At 54.6% G+C, this 21,727-nt stretch overlaps 10 protein-coding genes across 10 annotated transcripts; 5 read left to right on the top strand and 5 right to left on the bottom strand.

Moving 5' to 3' along the window:
- Positions 1 to 90: 90 nt before the first annotated feature.
- Positions 91 to 1,982, bottom strand: BJX67DRAFT_77861 (major facilitator superfamily domain-containing protein). The gene is made up of 5 exons (XM_071035443.1): positions 1,567 to 1,982; positions 1,224 to 1,519; positions 492 to 1,172; positions 360 to 442; positions 91 to 312 (listed from the first exon to the last, which is right to left on the bottom strand). The coding sequence occupies exons 1-5, from the start codon at positions 1,844 to 1,846 to the stop codon at positions 147 to 149; spliced, it is 1,506 nt and encodes a 501-aa protein (XP_070886814.1). The 5' UTR covers positions 1,847 to 1,982; the 3' UTR covers positions 91 to 146.
- Position 1,983: 1 nt separating this feature from the next.
- On the top strand, positions 1,984 to 4,271 carry BJX67DRAFT_77887 (transcription factor domain-containing protein). The gene is made up of 3 exons (XM_071035444.1): positions 1,984 to 2,310; positions 2,362 to 3,674; positions 3,726 to 4,271. Exons 1-3 carry the CDS (start codon positions 2,120 to 2,122, stop codon positions 4,145 to 4,147), a joined length of 1,926 nt encoding a protein of 641 aa, XP_070886813.1. The 5' UTR covers positions 1,984 to 2,119; the 3' UTR covers positions 4,148 to 4,271.
- Positions 4,272 to 4,395: 124 nt separating this feature from the next.
- Positions 4,396 to 5,836, top strand: BJX67DRAFT_371797 (uncharacterized protein; the record flags this gene model as incomplete). The annotated part of the gene is made up of 4 exons (XM_071031139.1): positions 4,396 to 4,803; positions 4,858 to 4,965; positions 5,013 to 5,427; positions 5,490 to 5,836. 4 exons carry the CDS (start codon positions 4,396 to 4,398, stop codon positions 5,834 to 5,836), a joined length of 1,278 nt encoding a protein of 425 aa, XP_070886812.1.
- A 316-nt stretch (positions 5,837 to 6,152) lies between these two features.
- Positions 6,153 to 6,881, bottom strand: BJX67DRAFT_380769 (uncharacterized protein; the record flags this gene model as incomplete). The annotated part of the gene is made up of 1 exon (XM_071032863.1): positions 6,153 to 6,881. One exon carries the CDS (start codon positions 6,879 to 6,881, stop codon positions 6,153 to 6,155), a length of 729 nt encoding a protein of 242 aa, XP_070886811.1.
- A 272-nt stretch (positions 6,882 to 7,153) lies between these two features.
- BJX67DRAFT_352324 (major facilitator superfamily domain-containing protein) lies at positions 7,154 to 9,409 on the bottom strand. Its single transcript, XM_071029010.1, has 6 exons — positions 8,925 to 9,409; positions 8,793 to 8,875; positions 8,477 to 8,740; positions 7,576 to 8,416; positions 7,423 to 7,528; positions 7,154 to 7,368 (listed from the first exon to the last, which is right to left on the bottom strand). Exons 1-6 carry the CDS (start codon positions 9,273 to 9,275, stop codon positions 7,301 to 7,303), a joined length of 1,713 nt encoding a protein of 570 aa, XP_070886810.1. The 5' UTR covers positions 9,276 to 9,409; the 3' UTR covers positions 7,154 to 7,300.
- A 159-nt stretch (positions 9,410 to 9,568) lies between these two features.
- Positions 9,569 to 11,647, top strand: BJX67DRAFT_77847 (sulfatase family protein). The gene is made up of 4 exons (XM_071035442.1): positions 9,569 to 9,969; positions 10,020 to 10,991; positions 11,042 to 11,166; positions 11,216 to 11,647. The coding sequence occupies exons 1-4, from the start codon at positions 9,639 to 9,641 to the stop codon at positions 11,549 to 11,551; spliced, it is 1,764 nt and encodes a 587-aa protein (XP_070886809.1). The 5' UTR covers positions 9,569 to 9,638; the 3' UTR covers positions 11,552 to 11,647.
- A 121-nt stretch (positions 11,648 to 11,768) lies between these two features.
- On the bottom strand, positions 11,769 to 12,685 carry fkbp3 (peptidylprolyl isomerase family protein FPR2). Its single transcript, XM_071029009.1, has 2 exons — positions 12,386 to 12,685; positions 11,769 to 12,326 (listed from the first exon to the last, which is right to left on the bottom strand). The coding sequence occupies exons 1-2, from the start codon at positions 12,622 to 12,624 to the stop codon at positions 12,158 to 12,160; spliced, it is 408 nt and encodes a 135-aa protein (XP_070886808.1). The 5' UTR covers positions 12,625 to 12,685; the 3' UTR covers positions 11,769 to 12,157.
- A 274-nt stretch (positions 12,686 to 12,959) lies between these two features.
- Positions 12,960 to 17,964, bottom strand: BJX67DRAFT_77817 (putative ABC multidrug transporter). The gene is made up of 6 exons (XM_071035441.1): positions 16,720 to 17,964; positions 16,585 to 16,672; positions 14,995 to 16,533; positions 13,998 to 14,942; positions 13,715 to 13,948; positions 12,960 to 13,658 (listed from the first exon to the last, which is right to left on the bottom strand). Exons 1-6 carry the CDS (start codon positions 17,712 to 17,714, stop codon positions 13,011 to 13,013), a joined length of 4,449 nt encoding a protein of 1,482 aa, XP_070886807.1. The 5' UTR covers positions 17,715 to 17,964; the 3' UTR covers positions 12,960 to 13,010.
- Positions 17,965 to 19,052: 1,088 nt separating this feature from the next.
- Positions 19,053 to 20,093, top strand: BJX67DRAFT_352314 (sulfurtransferase). Its single transcript, XM_071029008.1, has one exon. It carries the CDS (start codon positions 19,318 to 19,320, stop codon positions 20,032 to 20,034), a length of 717 nt encoding a protein of 238 aa, XP_070886806.1. The 5' UTR covers positions 19,053 to 19,317; the 3' UTR covers positions 20,035 to 20,093.
- Positions 20,094 to 20,105: 12 nt separating this feature from the next.
- BJX67DRAFT_352313 (uncharacterized protein) lies at positions 20,106 to 21,723 on the top strand. The gene has a single exon (XM_071029007.1). It carries the CDS (start codon positions 20,328 to 20,330, stop codon positions 21,657 to 21,659), a length of 1,332 nt encoding a protein of 443 aa, XP_070886805.1. The 5' UTR covers positions 20,106 to 20,327; the 3' UTR covers positions 21,660 to 21,723.
- The last annotated feature ends 4 nt before the right edge of the window (positions 21,724 to 21,727 follow it).

The following is a 21,727-nucleotide window of genomic DNA, read 5'->3' as shown; positions in this document are numbered from 1 at the left end:
TGATCTCCTGGGTATAGTAGTCATTCGCTTTGATTGTATGCCTTCACAATCCTGAAACAACCCAAGTTCATTAAAATCTTCTAAGATATACCTGATAGACTGCAATTCTCTCTCTCGTACTAAGGCAAACAAATTACTCTGATAGTCTAGTTACTATTCGATGGATGCACCGGCACAATCTTCTGCGACGGCATGCTCCTCAATCGCGATCCATAATACTTCAGCAGAAGAACCGGAATCCACGTCACGAGCACGGCCATGGCAAAGGTCAGCCAGGCATACTGGATCTCGACTCTCTCGGTGAATGGAATGCTGTGACGAGTGAGCTCAGACTCTACCCAAGTGGGCGACACACTTACGCGTAGAATGATAAGGGAAATGAGCATATCTGTCGGAACACGTTCAAAACGGTCGATATCTCTGCGCTCTGCGCTTTATAACACTATCCCCTCGTTAGCAGGATATCTGTAACCACATCGAGGCCGCCTTACATCCGTGGTATACGCGTAGATCGTGGTCGTGGCAATCTGAAGCCCGACGTTGGCGATGCCCATCCCAAAGGCGCTGCCTATCCAAGGGACGGTGTCGCTATGAGACAGACACACCCCTTCGATAATCACCCCGACCGGAACAAGAAGCGCGCCCCAGATCGCCGTCAGTCGTGCTTCGGGCAGGCGCTCGCCGTTATGCGTACGAGCATACCGATTCGACAGCCAGTCCGTCACCCATCCAGCGCTAAACTCACCTATCACGCCACCAATCAGGAGCGGGATACTGAGCATCAGCCCGGTCTGAGCGGTCGTGAAGCCGTAGATATCCGTGAAGAAGTGGGCGCCCGTCAGCGCAAAGAGAACCGTACCATACGCGAAGCACGTCATGTATGAGATTGCCGGGACCACGACCGCGAAGAGCTTCAGCATCCGGAACGGTCGCGCAAAATCCATCCGGCATGGTCGGCCACCTGGGACTTTGCGGTTGCGGAACGTGATGTTCTGGATGTACGACTGTTCCACGTAGCGATTCGGCGCAGACGAATGCTTCGCGGAATACCGTGTCTCAGGGAGACAGAAGAGAATGACCACAAATGTCCCGATCTGCAGATAGCCGGGGATGTAGAAGCAGGCGCGCCAGCCAAGGGACTGCGCGACGAAGCCTCCCACAAGCGGAGCAACCTACAGAACGGTCAGCAGTGTTGAGTACAAATCGTCATAGAATAGAAGTACATGTGGTCCACTAGTCATCGACAGCGTATAGATGCCCAGGTAGACACCCCGTTGATGGACGAAGTACATGTCGCAGATTGTCGCTGCCCCCATCGACGTCACCCAACCGGCAGCGAGACCGCTGAACACTCGGGTGACCATGATACCGGCCCAAGTATCGCAGAAGCCCGCTGCGATGCTTGTGACGGCTGTGATGAGGGTCCCCACCAGGTACACCGGCCGTCGGCCGTACGCATTGGCGAAGGGAACAATGGCCAAAGGTCCAACGCCCGCAAAGATCAGAAACACCGTCAGTTCTGGGAGTGATCAGTTCAGTCGTACGCGCTCTTGGTATTGCATTTACCGTAGCTGATTTCCTTGACGGACAATCCAAAGGTTTTGCTCATCAGCACAAATGACGGATTGGGAGCAGCGGAAGCGAGCAGCGTGAGCAGGGCCAGCCAGCTGACCTGAATCGCAACGATCAGTTTGCGAGCTGGATGCCAGTTCAGTGGGTCATCCTGATGCGATGAAGGCTGCGGAATGACCGGCAGGCCCTGAGGGTCGCGCCGGATTGCGTCGTCGTGGTCTGCGGAGTTGGCGACGCTTTCCGCGTGCGAGGCGTCTCGCTTTTCGGGATCCATGCTGTCGAGATCCTGATTGCGATTTCCGGTTTGGACTGGACTCGCGGAAGGATTTTGAAGGACTGGATTCCATCCCTTTTTACCCCGGATTCGAGGGCCGGCTCGCCCGGGGAGATACAGAAGTACGAGCCGGACATAGCAACGGCTCGTGGGCCAGGAGATTATCCATCCAATCAAAGCGAACCAGCTGCAAGCCGTTGGAGACGCGGGGATTTAAGCCCGCGTCTCCACCGGGCGAGCTCCTGAAGCTTCTCCATCTTCTCCTCGCTTGCCATGGCGGGCTCCGAGATAGGGCCCGCAAGACGGCGCCGCAATCGAGTGCCAGTCTCGTGCGCCAGCTGTCGCGCGCTCAAGACCAAATGCGATGGCCTGCGTCCGGTCTGTTCGACGTGCGCCCTGAATAACAGACAATGCACCTTCGCCCTGCGAGGAGGGTCCAGCCGGAATGTCATGGTCAGCGAGGAGTAGGGACAATGGACACTGAGGTTCCTTCCTGGGTCGCTGATCTGTTGCAGGTATCTTCGAAGCCTGGAGAAGCGCATTGAGGGTCTGAGCTCGCAGGGAGCGACGCCAGCCCATCCTCCTGCAGAGCATCCCAAGCCACACCAATCGACACAGCAGCCCGGAACGACGCCATCCTCCGTCGTCGTCGATGCCAATGTCTCCATCGGTGGAGCGTCCTTTACCCAGTTTGTCCTGAACAGCCTCCATGGCCACGAGAATGTTCAGGCGCAGCCCATCATGGCCAGCGGCAACGTCCGCAACAGCCAGTCGCCGCTGACGCTTGACGATCTATACAGCCTTCCGGACAATGCTCTGGAGATTCTGAACCGATACTTCGTGTTACGAAATCTCATCGCGCCCGTCTTCCATGTCCCGAGCGTCCGCCCGATGCTCACGGCCGCACTGAACAGCCCACCCACCGACCGACATCGCCACAGACCAGCCCTGATTCTACTAAATATGACGTTCGCCCTCTGTACCTCGCACTGGATGGACGATACATACGCCAATCCTCGGATGGCGCGAAGATACTATGATATTGCGATGGCGCTCATGCAGCCGACGCTGCTACGCGACACCACGTTGGAGCACGTCCAGGCTCTGCTCCTCGCGGCTCGATACCTCCAAGGGACGAGCTGCGGCGACGAATGCTGGAATATTCTCGGCCTGGCTATTCGAATCGCATATGGACTGCGCCTACACCAGGAACCCCCAGAGACAGACCCCCCTCCAGTCCGCGAGACAAAGCGACGGGTCTGGTACGCAGCATACACGCTCGACATGCATTGGAGCATGGTCTACCAGCGTCCTCCAGCGACAAGGTCATCGGCCTTTACTATATCAATGCCGGAGGACCTTGATGACGACTGCATCCAGCCTGATCGCATCCTATACCCCAGTCCACGACAGCCATCCACCATGTCATTCTTCATCGAGGTGATCAAGCTCTCTCGCATCGTCGAGAACATGCTCGGTCGACTGTCCGAGAGTAAAATCGATGCTAAAGAGACTGCTGAGCTCGTGCTCGCCCTCGACGGAGAACATCAGACGTGGCTCCGCGAACGCCCTGCGCACCTGATTCTCGACCACTCCGACCCCCACGAAGCACCCTGGATCCTGGCCTTACGGGGAAATATGCTGCGAATCTTTATTCACCGGCAGTCACTGAAACACCAGCAATCCGAGGACTCTCTAGCCGGCCAGATCCTCCAGTACAGCCGCAGAATATGCGTGGCTGCGGCGATGGAAACGATTGATATTGTTGCCCTGCGACACGACCAGACGAGGAAGACACTCGGGTTGAACTTCTTCAATATTTACTACCGTACACTCCTCCCAGAAGAATTGCGTCTCCAGATAACTAACGGGTATGTAGTGTTCAACGCTGTGATCGTCCTCATGTCGCACCTGGTAAGCGCGAATACCACAGACCAACCGGCCCTGGAGAAGGTCGACAAAGCACTGCATATGATCAGCTTCATGTCCAGCAATTACTCGCTCGCTCAATGGGCCCATTCCTTCCTGCAGCACCTTCTGGGATACATGCACCATGCCGTCGGTCCTCCGCAGCCCGCGCCCGCCACGAGTACATCGGAATCCAGCGGTAGCCTCCTTCCCACGGAGGATAGCGCAAATATTCTCACGCCAACGAACGGCAGCTCGGACGCGCCTCAGGATTTGCATACGTTGTTTGGCTTCGCGCAGGATATCACGGAGAATTTGGAGTCGGTGTTTGGGTCGATGGATCCGAGTTTGCCGGAGGCATTGTGGCAATTCAACGACGAAGCTGTATTCTAAATCTGATAGGAATCCTTTTTGTTTACGTTCTGAAAATTCAATGCTCGCCGATGACTTCCCCGCAGGGGAGTTAAGGCGATCCGCCCGCTCCACCGGGGAGATAACGCTGGAGGAGGCAGGCCCGCCAGACTGGTACTCCAACAGGGATCCCTCATCCTTCTGATGCGATTCCCGGCGTTCTCCCGGCGTCTATATCTCTATCTCTCTGTCGGTATAACCTGTGCACTTCAAGGGGCCAGAGACTGGATATGTTCCGCATCGCTATCATCGGCGGCGGCCTTGGGGGGCTCTTCGCCGCCCTCTCGATCCACCACCACTGCGGCTCGCAAGACGTCCAGATCGACGTCTACGAGCAGGCACCCGAGTACAAGGAGATAGGCGCTGGTGTCGGGATCGGACCGAACGCTGCCGCGCTCATCGAGAAGCTAGGGTTGATGGAGGAGGCGCGCAAGATCGCGGGCACGCGACGGCATATTTGGCTGTCGTTTCGTCGGTATGATAACGCTGAGGAAGTCCTGACTGTAATGACTCCGAAGGAAGGGAATGTCGCGCAGTTGCCGATGCACCGGGCGGAATTCTTGGAGCTGCTGGTCCGGACGATCCGTGTCCGGGGGGCCGCAACACTGCACACGAATAAGCGATGCGAGGGTATCGAGGTAATCTCGAATTTCACTAACTTCAAGAGAAGGGTAGTTCTGATATGACGGCAGGACCAAGGAGATACAGTGTTAGTGACCTTCGCCGATGGGACGACCACTTCAGCAAACCTCGTCATTGGAGCAGACGGTATCCATTCTGTCGTCCGATCGCACTATGTTGTAAGTCGCTTCCGAGTACTCGTCCTGCTCTTCTGACAAGTGTGTAGAGTGACAACCCTCAATTCGGCGGGATGGTAGTCTATCGCGGCCTGTGCGACATGTCCAAGATCAAAGACCAGTGGACGCTCCCTACCTACGCATGCGTCTTCGTGGCCCCAGGGAAACACTTCCTCACGTTCCCGATCAGCAGCAACAAGATCCTGAATGTCGTCGGGTTTGTATCAACACCGTTCGAGAACCTGGGGGACGTCCAAGAAAGTTGGACCTTGGCTGGGGACAAGGGCGCCGTGGAAGAGGAGTTCAAGGACTTCGCCCCGATCGTCCAGTCAGTGATCCGGAATATGGACACCAATCCATTGAAATGGATTCTGTTTGACCGGAACTCCTCCCCGGAATGGATATTTGCGGAGGGAAAGGTGGCCCTTCTAGGGGACGCTGCGCACGCGATGTGTCCGCATCAAGGTATGCACCGTTCATCTTCTGGGGCTGGTCAAAGCTAGCAGCTTACTCGGATGTCTTAATAGGAGCTGGAGCCGGTCAGGCCCTCGAGGACGGATACATCATTGGACGTGCTCTTCATGACTATTTCCAAGACTCCAAATCCACGGATGTGGGCAGTGTGCGAAGGCAGCTCCAGCTATACCACTCCATCCGGTTTCCGCGCTCAGAGAAGGTCCAAGTGACGTCTCGACAAGCAGGCGACTTGTATCAGATGAAGACACCTGAACTAGCCGGGCTCAGCTATGACGATGGTCTTCCTACAGTGAAGGCGAAAATTGAGAATCGTATGCAATGGATATGGGGCGAGGATCTGGATGAAGTCTATAATCGAGCACGCGCCGAATGGCAACATCCGGGCCCAACACTCTGAGTTCCAAATTGTCCTGGTAGTCATTGGGCAACCAGAGCTGAGGATGTCCGCAAGAGTCGTCGGTCGAGATTGCGCTCGACCAAGCAGGGTCCCGCTTTATATACGTCGAATGTGTAGATCTGGTTGTGGAGGTAGTAATAAGTCGGCCACTGGATGGCCGCTGCGGTAGCTTTCAAGCGTTTCCATATTCCATAGATCTCTTTTGGTTAAATTTAGCTCCCTTCTCGAACCAAACGGGGCAGTCGCGGACCTTCAGTGCCACTACCACACTCTGAACTGGCAACGAGGTCAGTCGTGAGGCAGTTGAGTTTGCCAGTCATACAGCCTCCCAATCCATGGCATCGACGATGAAATCCCAGTCCATAGGCGAACTCTCCAAGTGCTTCTGGCCGTTGTCATGTTCAATTGCATAAGTCTCAGCCAGCCGGTAAGCATCCTCCAGGCCATCGAACGTCACCGAGAGGATTTTGTCCAGATCATAGCTTGCAAGCGGCATCACCCCCTCCTTCCGCTTTGAGTAGAACTCGTCACGCTCTCGCTCTTCCTGCGACAGGTCTGCCGTCTTCCACCGATTCCGCAGCTCTTTCGCTCTTCTCAGTTGACTGTGCCGCTCGCCGCTACCAAGAACAGGTCTCAGGGGATTCGTTTCCCCCTCCAAAGCCTCCAGGACATTCGCGTGGTACCGATGAGAACCCGCCCACCCCTGACTCTTCGGCGCCCCAGAGACTGCAATGCCAAAAACACCGAGCAAATGCACAAGAGCTCGCTCCAAAAGGGCATAATACTCGTGAAAATCCAGCTTGAACATAATCTCAGCGTGCGAAACATCAATTCCCGCATCCGCGGGCAGTGTCGCGAGTCGATATCCCTCAGCCAGGAAGGGGAGCTTCCATTTTAGTCGCGCGAGAATCTTCGTGAAACGTGCGAGTTCTCCAGTTGGCGAGAGGAGACCGCGTCGGTCATGCAATGCCGTCGACGACGGCTTCTGATTCTCATTATTACGAGTGACAGGAGGCGCCCAGCGCGACTTGGAGAGACTGGACATGTTTGTTGGCAATGCTGCTGCAGGAATTTCCTCTTCCGGTTGTTCGACCTCATGCTTAGGTAAGCCACCACGTGACTGGGCGTCTCTTTGGCAGGAGTGAATGGAGATACCAAGTAGATGACCAGAGTTATATCCCATTATCCTGGACTGCAGTCTGGATCTTCGCGGAGGTTCTCCCGCTGGCAGCATGCATGGTCTTCTGTCTCTTAAGGATTCGACGCGGGGGGCTTCAATTTGGTAGTGAACGTTTGGTACTCAAGCCCATCCAGGGTCGACAGTGTATATGTTCTCGTGATAAGCAGGCTATATAAGTATATTTTTCCCTTTCACTGGCAAATAAACATAAGTGGAACGGCTATCACCAACAGTATCGCCTCCAAATATTGATTTTATGAGTCTGGTTTATCTATTTCCGACGGCTAGAGACGGTGATTCTTCGCCGTGAGGGCTGCGACAGACGCAAGCGCCGAGCATATCAACGAGACAACTAGATCAGGGATCAGCGCTCTGCCTTCAGAATCTTCTGCATCGTCAAACTCACGGTATACGTGCTTCAAACCGGCGACGTAGCAGCTCACCACCGTTTCTCGAACAGTTCCCGTGAGGCCGACAATATACGCGATGCTGGACAACGCATGCTTGATGATCTACTTCGCGTTAATCGCCGTCTTCCACACAGATACGGTCAGCTAACCTTGTGTGCATCCGGCCCATGCAGTCGATGCTGTAATTGCCTCTTAAACTCCGCTCCCAAGACTGTATAGTTCGTGGTGACACCTGCCGTCAGGGCCAAGTTAAGCAGGAGGAGAAATCCCGCAGTCGCCATCGCAATCTCGTGCGGCTCTAAGAATGCAGTCATACTCACGAACGAAGCAGAGGAGCAAGAACCAGAACCGATTCCGCCGAAGACAATATATAACGACTCCCAGGGCCCTGTTTCGCCGTTCCAACGCACGTACTGCAGTAGGTACGTGATGCATGCAACCAGCCCCGCGACGACGAGGATAGGCTTGTAGTTCCCCGTTCTGCGAATAAACATACCGGCACTCAGTCCACCGACAGTATTGCCAAGGACAGCTGGGATTAGATGCGCTCCTGCTGCCGTGTTGGATGCTCTTGCAGTTACTTGGAAGTAGAGCGGGACGGTGAACATCATGCCAACCTGGGCAGCAATTTGAAACGCGTTGGTAAGGTAACCCGACGCGACGTTCGGACGACGGAGGATGCGAAGGTCAAAGATTGGCTCTGCTGCGACGTATAGCTCGGTGTAGACGAAGAGGGCGATGGTTAGAACGCCGCTACTTGCGAGGGCGACGGTCGCCAGAGACTTCCACGAAAATAGTTTCCCGCCCTGGTCGAGCAGAAGAATAATCGTGGTGATACTTATAGCCAGCAGGGCACCACCACGAAAGTCGATGCGGCCAATCTTTGCACCGTTCGTCCCTGCATCTGTCGGGGCTTGACGGGCAAGCTTGAGTTGGAGTGTGACCAGGAGAGCCGCGAGGCCGAGGAGAGGGGCTTGCAGGAGGAAGGCCCTATATCTGGTTAGACGAGTGATCCTGTGTCCATGAAAGAATAAACAAGATTGTATATACCACCGCCAGCCAATTGTGTCCGTCAAGACACCCCCGACTGGCCCTCCGATACTGCGGCCGAGGGTCATCGACACGTTCACATAGGCTCGCCATTTGGCCACCTCTCGTTTGGATACAATGTCTGCCTGAGTTAGATTGAGTGTCACCGTCATGTCGAGAAGTCTACCTGTGATGATGATCGAACTCATGGTCATTACCCCGGCACCCCCGATCCCACTGAGGGCTCGTCCCAGAATAACAATCCACAGGTCCGTTGCCAGTCCGCTGCCATCCTCGTAAGTGATGCATTAACTAACTAGCGATGGAGATAACTAACCATACAACGCAGCCGAGCGCCAGGAAGAAATAGGACCCGAGAAGCAGCGGCTTTCGTCCGTATATGTCACTCAGCCTTCCATACTAGACGCTGTCAGAACTACATCGCATCGCTCAACGAGATCACACCGACCATAGGCTGAGCAGCACATAGACCCAGAGTATATCCAACTGACAGCCAAGCGGCGCCCTGCAGCTGATTGAATTCAGAGGTGATGCGGGCTATTGCCGTCATGACAAGCGTGGAGTCGGCATTGGAGATGAACTCCCCCAGGAGGAGCACGGTGATGACGCTTCGCACGCTGGTCAACACCTCGACTGCTGGCTTTGCAGGGCTCAGTTTAGGGACATTCTCCTCATCGGCGACAACATGGCTTCCTGCTTGCTTTGCTGGGACTTTCGTGATGCTCTGGTAGGTCGTCCGAGGGCTGTTTGCAGCACGGCCACGACCCAGCGGCGTCGTCTCGTCCGCTTCAACAGCCATCTTTAGAATCGTCGCAGGATGAATACTGACTTACTTGCAATTTCATAAAAGAGATTTTTTTTTTCGGCGATAAGAACGGTACCGACTCACGGGCCGATAATTCGGAGCACGCCATTTGGGGAGCTCATGACTCTATTCCCTGCGTCCATGAATTTTGACAGCAGATAACAACTGCAGACATTCAAATCGGCCCTAAAATGGCGCCATCTCAGGGCAGTGGGCCGACGGATGGACTGTCGTGATGTGTATAGCTTCACCCGTGGGTCGGAGTTCAACAGGCTGACGATCGATGATCTCCTCACAGCACAACCACCCCTCAAACAACTTCACTCGCCCTCCTTCTCGCAGTGGGCAGCACCCACCATGAAGCTCTCTTTAGGAGTCATTTACAGCCTGCTTGTCGCAGCCAATGCATCGAGTTTCGCGTCTGACACCCTGCAGCAGATCCTGGGCCCCTCGTCGTCGGTAACACCCAAAGCGCCTCCCAACTTCATCTTCATCATCACCGACGACCAGGACCTCAGACTCGACTCAATGGATTACATGCCGTTGACATTGAAGCATCTGAAGCAGAAGGGAACATTCTTCAGCAACCATTTTGTCACGACCGCGTTGTGCTGTCCGTCACGCGTCAGTCTGTGGACAGGGCGCCAGGCGCACAACACCAACGTCACAGACGTCAGTCCGCCGTACGGTGTGTCTACCTCTCGCTTCTTATTTCTATATCGCCTCTAACGTATTCAGGCGGATATCCCAAGTTCGTTGACCGCGGATTTAACGAAAACTTCCTCCCCGTATGGCTGCAGAGCGCGGGATACGACACCTATTACACGGGGAAGCTGTTCAATGCCCACACAGTCGACAACTACCACAGCCCATATGTCAATGGCTTTAACGGCTCCGATTTCTTGCTCGATCCATTCACCTACTCGTATCTGAACTCCACATATCAGCGGAATCAAGAGGAACCAGTCAGCTACGAAGGCCGCCATAGCGTCGAGGTGATTACCGAAAAGGCACTGGGCTTCCTCGAGGACGCCTTGGGCGGCGTCCGACCGTTCTTTCTCACAGTTGCACCGGTCGCCCCCCATTCAAACGTGGATGCCAGTGCCATTGAGGGAGAGGCACCGACCGTCATGACCGAGCCTATTCCATTGGAGCGGCACAAAGAGCTGTTCAAGGACGTCCACATCCCGCGGACGGAGCACTTCAATCCAGACCAGCCCAGCGGTGTAAACTGGATTCGGAACCTCCCTCAGCAAGACGAGGCCACGGTCGAGTACCACGACCATTTCCATCGTCAGCGACTGCGGACGCTGCAAGGCGTTGACGAGCTGGTCGATTCCCTCGTTACGCGTCTTGAAGCCAGCGGGCAAGCAGACAACACATTCATAATCTACACCTCTGATAACGGCTACCATATTGGACAACACCGCTTACCTCCCGGCAAGACCTGCGGATTCGAGGAAGACATTCGCGTACCACTGCTCATTCGGGGCCCTGGCGTGCCGCCGGACGTAACTGAAGAGGCAGTTACCACGCATATCGATCTCGCACCAAGTATCTTCGATCTGGCTGGGATCCCACTGCGCGACGACTTTGACGGGACGCCTATTCCTCTTCCCAGTGCTGCTGATTCAGTTCGTCCCCGCCACGAGCATGTCACTGTCGAGTACTGGGGTCTAGGGTACCTAGAGGGAAAGAGGGGACGACTGAGTACGTTTACAACCAAAAGTCTCGGAATTATAACGCTGACCGGTCTACAGGCAACCCTGATAACACGCCGTTTACCCAAAACAACACGTACAAGTCCGTGCGAATCATCGGCGAAACATACAATCTCTACTACTCCGTCTGGTGCACCAACGAGCATGAGCTGTATGATTTGACGGTGAGTTCTGCACACAGCTTCCGTCGGACGAGTACTAAATCTCTTCCAGACCGATCCATACCAATTGAACAACCTGTATACATCCGCCGAGGTACAAATCCTCGGCCACAGCTTGTCCCAGGTCATTGCACGACTGGATGCCCTTCTCCTCGTTCTCAAGTCCTGCAAAGGCTCCACATGTATCAAACCATGGGACGTGCTGCACGCAGACGGTGACGTCCAGAACCTGCAAGACGCCCTGGGAAAGCAATATGATAGATTCTATGCCAGCCAGGCTCGAGTCTCGTACGACCGTTGCGAGCGAGGATACATCCCGGAGTTGGAGGGCCCACAGGAGGCGCTGCCATACTCCAGATATGGGCTCAGCTGGGATGCGTGGACTTGACGCAGTTCAGTAGAAGCTACCCAATACCAATAGCCAATAGTCTAAGAACCAGATAGATGCGCCTATAATTGAAGCTTAGAGGCCTTGGAACCGGAATCCGGCAGTGTAAACACTTCATTTTCAACAAGTTGACTGCATCCCGAGACAGAACAAGAGCCTCCAAGGCAGCCCAAGGGCAGGAGTATACCCGAGAAGCAATGGAATGGCCGATATGTTGCGATATGTGAGGAATTTCAGGTTCTCAGACATGTGGGAAGATCTAAGATCTTGTGGGGTGAGAAATACTGTACATCGGGTGATTATTTCACTACAGTTACCATTGCACCCCTTGATGCCCATCCGCTTTTATCTGTTTCAACATGGCTTCCCGCCGGACTTCTTCTTCGACCGAAGACAGGTATCAGAGAAAGAGTGACAAGTCTCAGTGGTTAGAGACGTATGATTGGTAATAGAGGTCGTGTTTCATCGAAGTAAATACACCATGGTATCACCTATATGCATCTTTCGCATCAAGTCCTCGTGGTATATCATGAGTCGCACCAGGCGACTTCTAGCCCAACTTTTCAATCAGCCCCGTGAATGAAGCCCCCAGTCGCCATTCAGCAATTACAGCTCATCCTTCGGAACACCCTCAATCTCAACCAACTCCGTCTCGAAAATCAGTGTCGCACCGCCCGGGATCGGCCCAACGCCCCGGTCTCCGTACCCATACTCAGGTGGGATCGTCAAAGTCCTCTTCTCGCCGACACACATGTCGAGTAATCCTTGATCCCATCTGCACACAAACACAGTCAGCCTTCCCACTCCCTCGTAGTGCACAACGCAAGAGCTTACCCTTTAATAACCCGCCCCCCACCAAGCGGGAACTTCAACGGCGTCCCACGGTCATAGCTCGCGTCGAACTGCGACCCGTCCGAGGCCAGGGTGCCGCGGTAGTGCATGTGGACGGTGTCGCCCTTGGCGGTCTTGCGGGTGCACTCGACGGCGTGGGTGGTTTCGATACCGAGCTCGGCGGCGTGCGAGAGGCCAGTGAGGGCAAAGGTGAGAAGGGTAGCTAGGGTTGGAACGCGCATTTTGATTGATCGATTCGTCTGGTGTCGAGAGGTCGATGGATGTGAATTGGCGTTGAAGGTTGGAGGTTGAAGACTGGAGATGGTTGCTGCTTCGGGGGAAACGTGTTATCGGGTAGATGACTAAGCTATACACGGCCACAACTGCATAAATCAATGTGCTTTTCGACACTTCTTCCAAATACAGATGCTTTCTTCAACTTCTATTCTCACTATCTATTATTATCATAATGTGTATTAAAACTCTATACCTCAAAGTTTTTTCCGAGATCGGACCCCATTTCTAGACCAGAGCACGAAAAAAGAGCATCTGAAGTCGAGGAAGCACAGATTCCAAAGGCATGCAGGACGAACTAATATAAACGGGGTAAACAACCCCGAAAGGAGGCCTACTGCCGCTTCTTATTCCTCGGTACGCGGAAAAGCTTGTAAAAGACAATGGCTCCGATGGTGTTGACGACCACATAAACCCACAGGAGACCAAAGTCGCGCCATCGGTTGGCGAACTCGACGTGGAGGCCACTCAGGTAATAGTTGGTATACTCCAAGGCGCAGTATTCGCAGGCCTCACTGCCTCGGGCTTCCGGGTTGAGAAGATAACCCCCATTCATGGAACGGTACGGTTGCATATAGTCGCCACAGGTCATCCCAGCCGGGGCAGAGAAGGACAGAACCTCGTTGTCTGCACAGTGCATCGGTGCGTCACCCAGGGTGGTGGATAGCAGGGAGGAGGCCAGGTATGTCAGGGGATTGACCCGGTACATAAAGATCCAGAATCTAGGGAGAGCGTCGGGTCCGGCAAGAATACCGCAGAAGGCGTACATCAGGATGAACAGAATGTTAGCCAGGGCAGATGCCAGGTCAGCACTCCCAATACCGGCAATCAACATGTGGGCAAAGGAACTAGCAAAGAGGAAGGCAACCCAAAGGACAAGCAGGGTTAGAAAACTGCGTATGTGGACCGTGTCCGTGTATTCGGCGTTCTGATGTAATCCGACAGGATAAAACCAAACGATGAATGCGAGGATTGCCATGAGCTAATTCAATTAGTTCGATCAAATGAAAGCGGGCTGATGAGGTAGAGAAGGCGTACCGTATTCCACGCAAACTCGACAGCGATATTGGACAAGATGAAAGCCTGCCAGGCATACGTCTTAGCCTGCCGTTCCCGGGACTCGTAGAGTGTTCGCTGAGTGACAAACGTCGGGATAATCTGAATGATGAGCTGGAATGTAATGAAGAGCAAGAAGAAAACTCCGAACATCTGGTTCTGGAGGCCCTGTCGAGTGTTGTCCATTTTGAAGAAGGAGAATCCGAGAAACATAGCCTAGTCCGGTCAGAGTCGAAAACCACCCGGCAGACAAGGAAAGACTTACACAGCCGACTGTTAGCAAGGCCTTGGAATAGATGTAGGACGGCGTGCGCCAGTACTGCTGGAAAACGCGAAGCCCAACCTGGACGAGTTGCTCAGATATTGGCGCGGCGAACTCGGCATAGCTGGACTTGTCGTTTGGATCTGATACCTGCGATGGCTGGTGGGCCAGGTCTCTCAGTTCAGCGAGGTCCTTTCGGACTTGCTGGTATTCAGGGCTGTTTCTCCACACGGCAGGCCAGTCAATATCAGTTTGCGCACCTGGCGCAGCCCCGATAACCTCCAGCATGTGCTCCGCTGGGTTACTCCCTGGCGGGCAGGCGGAGCCACCGTTGCGGACAAAATAATCCATAAGTGTTCTTGCTCCAGTGCCAATTTCACCGAAATAGACGGTCTTGCCTCCACTTGCAAGAAGGAGGAGTCTGTCAAAACGCTGGAATAGCATGGCAGATGGCTGGTGGATAGTACACAGAATCGCCTGGCCATTCTTGGTCAAAGTCTCCATTAGGTTGCAAATCGACCACGATGTCTGACTGTCCAGCCCAGACGTAGGTTCGTCGAGGAACAGCAGCAGTTTAGGGCGGGCAGCTAGTTCCACACCAATAGTAAGTCTCTTGCGCTGCTCGACGTTGAGACCCTCTCCGGGGACTCCCACGATGGCGTCTGCGTACTCTCGCATGTTCAAAAGATCGATGACTGTATCCACGTACGCCAACTTCTCAGCGCGGCTGAACTGACGCGGCTGTCTGAGAAGCGCACTGAATTCCAGTGCTTCCCGCACAGTTGACGTGTGAAGATGCAGGTCTTGCTGCTGAACATAGCCAGTTTTACGCTGGAAGGACTCATCTCGCGGACGGCCATCAACGAACATGTTACCTCCAACAACTCCGACCGTTGTACGGCTGGCAAGTACGTCCAGTAATGTCGTCTTACCAGCGCCGGAGACACCCTAGACAGATGATTAGTATACTCCCAACAACCATTCGGAGGCAGAAGGTTACCATAAGGGCCGTGAGTGTGCCTGGCCGAATCCAACCGTCAACATGATCTAGAATGCGCCGTGGCTCGCCTTTGACCTTGATGTCGTAGGTCACATCCTCCCAGTGAAATATGGAGCTCTGCTTTTCAACCCCGGAAACATCTATAATCCCCCCATCACCGACCTGCTCGCTGTGAACCGTTGGTGTTGCTGTCTTTTCCTCATCGCTTTGCTGTCGCTTCGCTCGAGCCCGCTGGGCTTTTCCGCGACGAAAGACGAGAACCTCTCCCTTCGAACGCTGAGCGGAAACCAGTTCGGATGTTACCAGATGACAGACTGCGAGGAATATTGCGATGGCCAGGATAATCCCGAAATTCCGCCAGCGATGGCTGTTCAGGTAGCCATACGAAGACCGAACGAACTCGGTGCCCAGCACCACATCCGACCCCGGAGCTGCTCCCACAGCGGAGCAAACTTGCTCTGAACGGGACACATTTTCATATCCTGGCCCAGACGGTACAAATGAGGCACAAGGAAACTCTCGACCGTGAAATTCGTTTACCATCACGGCTTCAAAACCATACGAAACGGGGTTCAGCCACCGGAGCCACGAAGCCCAGCCACGCATATAGCTGACGGGGATGGCAAAGCCGGTGTAGAGAACAAGGGCAATCAGGATTATTGACGAGGGAGCGAGCGCCTGTTCGATCGATTTGGTAATAGAGGCAAAGAACCGGAAAAACATGGACATACCCATCATCATCGAAAACGAAATCAGGTACAGGAAGAAAAACGCCCCGGGCTCACGTCGGAGATTTCCCATGAAGTATAGCACGAGATTTGTGAGCAACGAGTTCATGATCTTGTATGGCATGTCCACGATCATTGAGGATATAGCTTCTGCACTTGGGTGATATAGCGCGTACCGGTTGTGTTTTTCAATGATCGTTCTCTTCTCGTACAGCGTAAGAATCTCGAGGATACTGGAGAAGGCATTGAGGAGAACCATCATGAAAAGAAGCGCTCCCCGGTAGAAGAACGAGGATGTGTCCTGGGGAAGATTGTAGAAGACACTCGCAATGATCAAGGCTTCGAAGAAGTTCCCAATCAGCATCGCAAGGGTCACGCTGGGGTCATTCTTGAGCCGCCGGAAATCCCTCCACAAGCAGATCCGGATCTGACCCCAGTACGACAACGTGTATGGTGACTTTTGGCGCTGCTTCGTAGACTTCTCGGCTTGTCGAGACGAAGCGAAACGGTCAAAGTCCGAAGCATCGAAGGGGTGCTCTTGGGTGTACTGGTTGATCTGGGCTTGAAGAGCCTGATACTCGCGGCTTTCCTTCCACCGCTTCGCGAAGTCTTCGGATGTCCGTGGTACTAGATTCTCAAACCCTGGTGTAATGACACGCTCAACAGGGCTGGACATCGAGGTCAGGAAGTCGGGAGTCGTTTGGGCATCTGGACAAGTGAATCCCATGCGGGTGAAATATTCTCGAGCGTCTTGTGCAGGTCCGAAATAGATCTGTTTTCCTTCGTAGAGTACCGTGACTTTGTCGAAAAGCTGGCCAAATGTCAGCATCCAGGAACCCATTGTAATCGGGGCTCGACTTACCTCGTAGGCCGCTTGTGGTGCTTGATAGATGGCCACACATGAACTCACCCCGAAGACATCCCCCTGCGTTCGTAAAGTGCGGCAGAACCTATCTCGTTAGCAAACTCCATAAACACGGTTCATGTTTGTACGCACTCCACAGCATTTGCACTGTCCAGCCCTCGGGTACTATTGTCCCAGCACTGCAACGGGGCGTAGCTTAAGGCTGCCTCTGCGATAGTGACTCGCTTCCTTTCTCCTCCACTGACGCCACGGACAAAGTCATTCCCAACCCGGGTATTGACGGTGTGGCTGATACCAAAGGTGGCCATGATGACATCGCGGAGGTGAATGGCATACTCCTCGCGGCTCATGCCACCAGGAATCTGGCGAGGAGTACGCGCAAGAGCTGCGAAGTATAGAGTGTCTCCCGCAGGGAGTTGAGGGTAGTGTGCGTCCACCTCGGCAGTATATATAGCTTCACCGCGGAAGTTGTTTGACATTTGCTTCGGGGTAATTCCCTGGTAATTGATGTACGACGCCGGGTCAACCTCGAACCCATAAGTTTCCTGCGCAATAGTTTTGAGGAGAGTTGAGCAGCCTGAACCGGGAGGCCCCAAGACACAGAGTTGCTCTCCGGGGAGAAGCAGCCCATGGACATCTCGAAGGATTTCAATTTTCTGTTTCATTCCCCCAAAGAACTGTAGTGCGAGAGTCGGGATCTTGAGCAGCGCGTTACCGACGCTCATCTGGTAGTCCACCGGGCTTCCATAGCCGACAACGTTCAGGTTTTTGAACGCAACACCAGAGACGCGCGGAGGAGGTGCGTCACTCGAACTATATCGAACATCATAAAACGCCCTTGCCCAGGCCCGGGAGTTGAAATGGGGGCTTTGCGGGTCTAGATGGCCATCCTTTCCACTCCCAAAAGGGAGTTGGTGTTTGGATTGTTTCGAACGCGTGCTGAGCGTGCGAGCGAGGTCCGTGACTGTCTGGTTGGGCTTGTCCTTGCCGTCCTTTCTGTCCCCGAGCGTCTCTTTGCTGTCCGACTCCCAAAGGTGGCTATTGGCGCGGGTCCGACTCCCGGAGCTGATCTCGTCCGGGGCCTCTGGGTGAAGGGGCGTTGTCCCGGGCTCCTTTTCAGCTGCCATCTAGCGAGGAAAGGGTGGAGGAATAAGGAAAGGCAGCGCGAAATGGTCTGTGACGGCGTCGAGAGGAGTAGAGGAGCAGATTCGGGTGGGAGCTGGCGTTCTTATACCACGCACTTTATGTCATTCCAGGGACCCGCGCACGCCAGACTCGGAGTCTGAAGCAGCAAGTGTCCACGCAAAATCATGATCCGAGTGATCTGAGGCATCATCGGCTTCGCCTTTGCCTCTTCGTAATTTTCAGCTCCCGGGCCTCCGCGGGGCCCGAGACGACTCATTCTGTGTCATTCCAAATCCTCCAATCATGTTTCGGGATTTAAGGAACCAATGACTCCGCCGAGGCTGCCGAGAGTTCGAGCCCGTGATCCAAGCGATCTGGTTCGACGGCGTGAGAGTCCCGCGAAGTCTGCCAGGCTTGGGCTCTGTTGGAGAAACCATCGGTGAGCGGAGCCAAGGACAGCATTATTGAAAACCTCTCCAGCAAGCCCTTGAGGGCCATCTGATGTCCGATCCCCCATCGCTATAGCCGCAGTCCACCCCCAGCACTGCAATCGCCCGCCTTGACACAGCCCTAACGCGGCTGGCGGCTCCAAGCTCTCTGCCAGGGAATGTGAACAAACCAACAAGCAACCAAAAGCGATATAGAGACAGTAAGGTGACTTCAAGACCACTTGTCCATTTCGCAAACTCCCGTCAAGCATTCCTCGGTCCCACTTCATGTCACCTCACCATCTTTGGCACATTCAAGGCTATCGTCGACGAAGAGTTCTCGCGGGCGATGTCCCATCTCATCGACTCGCCCAATCCCCAGACCAGCCCGGCGATGCGCATGCTTTATTACGATGCCATCTCTATCGCTCAGAGCCTGGGTTCGGAACCAGAGCAGAAGCTGATGACGAGGGCCTACTCCAAATGTCTGCAGTCGGTCCCCGCGAAGCCAGAGTCTGCAGAGGCATCCCGGCTCGATCTCCTCGCTGCGATTCTCACTGTGAGTTACAGGTGCCTTGGTGCGACCTTTACGTAGGCATGGGTAGCGATTAATAACTTCGACTGCCGCCTAGCATGGCAATTCCACCGCGAGGCCTGGCACTTCGGGGCCCTTCTTGGGATCCATGACGGTTATTTGCCGACGTCCGACAAAGAACTTCCAGAGAGCGAGAAGGTGCTGGTGCGACCCGTGGACAAGCGGGCGGCTTTGGGTGAGTTCGAACCTTGGAAGCCGCCGGGATTTGCTCTGTGCCCGTTGAGAGGCGCTAGACCCGATTAGTGCGCATAAGCCTTCATTAATTAAGTAATATATCCTCCCGTGCTGTGCACTTTCCAGCTGTCCAAGCTCCCTCTCGCTGTTGGTACTCCGGATGCACCAACGTGGATCACCATGGCCTCATCAACCTGGAGCCTATTTGCTTCGCCTATTGTCACCGCTGCAGAACTTGATGCAGCTCTAAAAGCATCTCCCCGCCGTCGGATTATCCCCCTAGCAGCCGGCCAGCCGTCCCACATCCCCTCCTTTGAAAAGAAGCACATCCCAGGCTCGGTGTAAATATATATCTTCACCAACAACCACTGTGCGACCAAAGTTGACATCACCAACAGTTTCTTCAATATGGATGAAATACGAGATAAAAGCTCTCCGTATCCGCAAATGCTACCGTCCCTTGAACGCTTTTCGAGATGCATGGCTGCGCTGGGTGTTCGTCCAGACGACGTCCTCGTGGTTTACGATGCCCTCGAAGTCGGCCTGTACTCGTCACCACGCGTAGCATGGGCATGTCGCCATTTCGGACATCGAGACGTCCACGTTCTCAATAACTTCCCGCGGTACGTCAGTGAGGGTTATCCCGTATCGACGGGGCCGCTATCAACCCTCCCTCCACAGCAGAACTACCCCGTCAAAGAACCGAATCCGAGGAAGGTAATCTCCTACGACGAGCTACACGACTCTCTCCTCTCCGACCCAGACCACACGCACTTCCAAATCATCGACGCCAGGATCCCCGGTCGGTTCTCTGGAAATGAACCAGAGCTGAATCCGGCATTACGTTCTGGCCACATGCCATCTGCGCTTAATGTACCACTGGCCTCGGTATTGAGCGAGGATAAGCTCATCCTGCCGGCTGAAGAGCTCAGGAATGTCTTCCAGACTGCCGGAGTCAATGAGGAGCTCCCAACTGTCCTGACATGCAATTCGGGGGTGACAGCTGCAGCGCTGGACCTGGCTTTGCAGCTGAGTGGGTATCGGATGGAGAGGAGGCTGTACGATGGGAGCTGGATGGAATGGACGCGAAGAGCCCAGGACAGAGGGTTAGTTGTGACAGGCTGACCTGTCAATGGTGCTGTAGATTAGGAAGGAAGAGAACTGATGGATTTCCATTTTCTTTATTGATCTCCCAAGGTGAGGTCCGCTGTCGCGCCTTGCATTATTTTGAGCACGGAGAGTGGGAGGGGTTTCCAAAACAGGAAAGGGCGACGCGGCGGGCCGAGATCGGAAACCCGAATGACAAATCGTCGACCATCCCCGCCGCTGACTAAGCGCCTCTCTCCTCTCCCTGCCATTAAAATTTCCGAGTCAGCCTCGATCGTTCTGAAGATGGGCAGACTCTCACAATTCCCAAGATGGTGCGCGGTAAAGTTGTCTCCGGCGCCCGCGCTGCTCTCGCGCCGCGCCGCGGCTTTGCAGCAGCCTCCCCCGTAAGCCCGACATCGCGCACTCACAAAGTCGTCGTGATCGGCGGCGGCACTACCGGCCTCGCTGTGAGCCACCAGCTCCTGCGATCAGGCCGCTTTGTCAAGGACGACATTGCCATTGTCGACCCCGCGTTATGGCATCACTATCAGCCCGGGTGGACGCTAGTTGGTGGTGGTCTGAAGACCCGGGAGGAACTGCGCCGGCCGCTGCATGGGCTGCTCGACCCGAAGCTCAGGTTCTACCAGGAGAGCGTCGGCACATTCTCGCCGGAGGAGAACTACATTACCCTTGCGAATAATAACAGGCTGAACTACGATCACTTAATTGTCGCCCCTGGTATCGCGCTCGACTTCGGAAGCATCAAGGGGCTCTCCGAGGCGCTGGCGGCCCCGGAATCCTCTGTCTCGACTATCTACTCCTACGATACATGTGCGAATGTCTTCCCATCGATCGAGAGGCTGAAGGAGGGTAACGCGATTTTCACACAGCCCGCAGGGGTGATCAAGTGCGCGGGTGCTCCGCAGAAGATCATGTGGCTTGCACTTGACTACTGGAAGAAAGCGGGCCTGTACGATCCGACGAACCCAGCCAACTCGGCGATCAAGATTGCCTTTGCGACAGGGACGCCGACGATGTTCGGCGTGCCGAAATACAGTGCGAAGCTGGAGGAGTTGCGCAAGGAGCGCGGCGTGGAGGGCCTGTTCACTCATGACCTGGTCGCGATCGAAGGGAAGAAGGCCACATTCGCTCGTCCCAATGGCGCTGCGAGCGTGACGAGGGAGTTCGACTTGCTGCACGTCGTGCCGAAGATGGGACCGCACGCTTTTGTTAAGAACAGCGCCCTGGCTAACGAGGCCGGTTACGTCGACGTCGACGATGGCACGACGCGTCACAAGAAGTTCTCCAACGTCTGGTCCGCGGGTGACGCATCCAGCCTTCCAACATCAAAGACTGCAGCGGCAGTGACAGCTGAAGCGCCCGTCCTCGTCCAGAACCTGCTCCGCTCGATGGACGGGAAGGCGCCTGACGCGATTTACGACGGATACACTTCGTGCCCGCTTCTCACCGAATACGGCAAGGTCCTACTGGCGGAATTCAAGTACGGGGGTGTACCGAAGGAGACATTCGGCAAGTGGTTTGGGATCGACCAGGCGATTCCGCGCAGGGAATTCTATCGGCTCAAGAAGCACTTCTTCCCCTGGGTGTATTATCAATCCATGGTGAATGGGACATGGGGCGGGCCAAAGGGGTGGCTCTGATTGTGGACCAGTTGTAAAAATTATTTCATAGATTCGTTCTAATAGACCGTAACGGTGTCATTCATCGT

Source organism: Aspergillus lucknowensis (genome assembly GCF_044049455.1).
Source record: "Aspergillus lucknowensis strain CBS 449.75 chromosome Unknown BJX67scaffold_17, whole genome shotgun sequence".
NCBI classification, from domain to species: Eukaryota; Fungi; Ascomycota; class Eurotiomycetes; order Eurotiales; family Aspergillaceae; genus Aspergillus; species Aspergillus lucknowensis.
The sequence above is the reverse complement of the archived record's forward strand: the minus strand, read 5'-3'. Positions and strand labels throughout refer to the sequence as shown.

Coding starts and splice junctions, on each gene's coding strand:
- BJX67DRAFT_352313 (XM_071029007.1), top strand. CDS start 20,328: ATGGTGCGCGGTAAAGTTGTCTCCGGCGCCCGCGCTGCTCTCGCGCCG.
- fkbp3 (XM_071029009.1), bottom strand. CDS start 12,624: ATGCGCGTTCCAACCCTAGCTACCCTTCTCACCTTTGCCCTCACTGGC. Junction 12,327..12,385: donor GGGGGGCGGGTTATTAAAGG/GTAAGCTCTTGC, acceptor GTTTGTGTGCAG/ATGGGATCAAGGATTACTCG.
- BJX67DRAFT_352324 (XM_071029010.1), bottom strand. CDS start 9,275: ATGGCTGTTGAAGCGGACGAGACGACGCCGCTGGGTCGTGGCCGTGCT. Junction 8,876..8,924: donor TATGTGCTGCTCAGCCTATG/GTCGGTGTGATC, acceptor GACAGCGTCTAG/TATGGAAGGCTGAGTGACAT. Junction 8,741..8,792: donor GCGCTCGGCTGCGTTGTATG/GTTAGTTATCTC, acceptor CGAGGATGGCAG/CGGACTGGCAACGGACCTGT.
- BJX67DRAFT_77861 (XM_071035443.1), bottom strand. CDS start 1,846: ATGGATCCCGAAAAGCGAGACGCCTCGCACGCGGAAAGCGTCGCCAAC. Junction 443..491: donor TCTACGCGTATACCACGGAT/GTAAGGCGGCCT, acceptor ACGAGGGGATAG/TGTTATAAAGCGCAGAGCGC. Junction 313..359: donor TTTCCCTTATCATTCTACGC/GTAAGTGTGTCG, acceptor CACTCGTCACAG/CATTCCATTCACCGAGAGAG.
- BJX67DRAFT_77817 (XM_071035441.1), bottom strand. CDS start 17,714: ATGGCAGCTGAAAAGGAGCCCGGGACAACGCCCCTTCACCCAGAGGCC. Junction 16,673..16,719: donor GACAGTGCAAATGCTGTGGA/GTGCGTACAAAC, acceptor CTAACGAGATAG/GTTCTGCCGCACTTTACGAA. Junction 13,659..13,714: donor TCGAGTTTGCGTGGAATACG/GTACGCCTTCTC, acceptor TAATTGAATTAG/CTCATGGCAATCCTCGCATT.
- BJX67DRAFT_352314 (XM_071029008.1), top strand. CDS start 19,318: ATGGATGAAATACGAGATAAAAGCTCTCCGTATCCGCAAATGCTACCG.
- BJX67DRAFT_77887 (XM_071035444.1), top strand. CDS start 2,120: ATGGCGGGCTCCGAGATAGGGCCCGCAAGACGGCGCCGCAATCGAGTG. Junction 2,311..2,361: donor AATGTCATGGTCAGCGAGGA/GTAGGGACAATG, acceptor GATCTGTTGCAG/GTATCTTCGAAGCCTGGAGA. Junction 3,675..3,725: donor CTTCTTCAATATTTACTACC/GTACACTCCTCC, acceptor ACGGGTATGTAG/TGTTCAACGCTGTGATCGTC.
- BJX67DRAFT_77847 (XM_071035442.1), top strand. CDS start 9,639: ATGAAGCTCTCTTTAGGAGTCATTTACAGCCTGCTTGTCGCAGCCAAT. Junction 9,970..10,019: donor AGACGTCAGTCCGCCGTACG/GTGTGTCTACCT, acceptor TAACGTATTCAG/GCGGATATCCCAAGTTCGTT. Junction 11,167..11,215: donor ATGAGCTGTATGATTTGACG/GTGAGTTCTGCA, acceptor AATCTCTTCCAG/ACCGATCCATACCAATTGAA.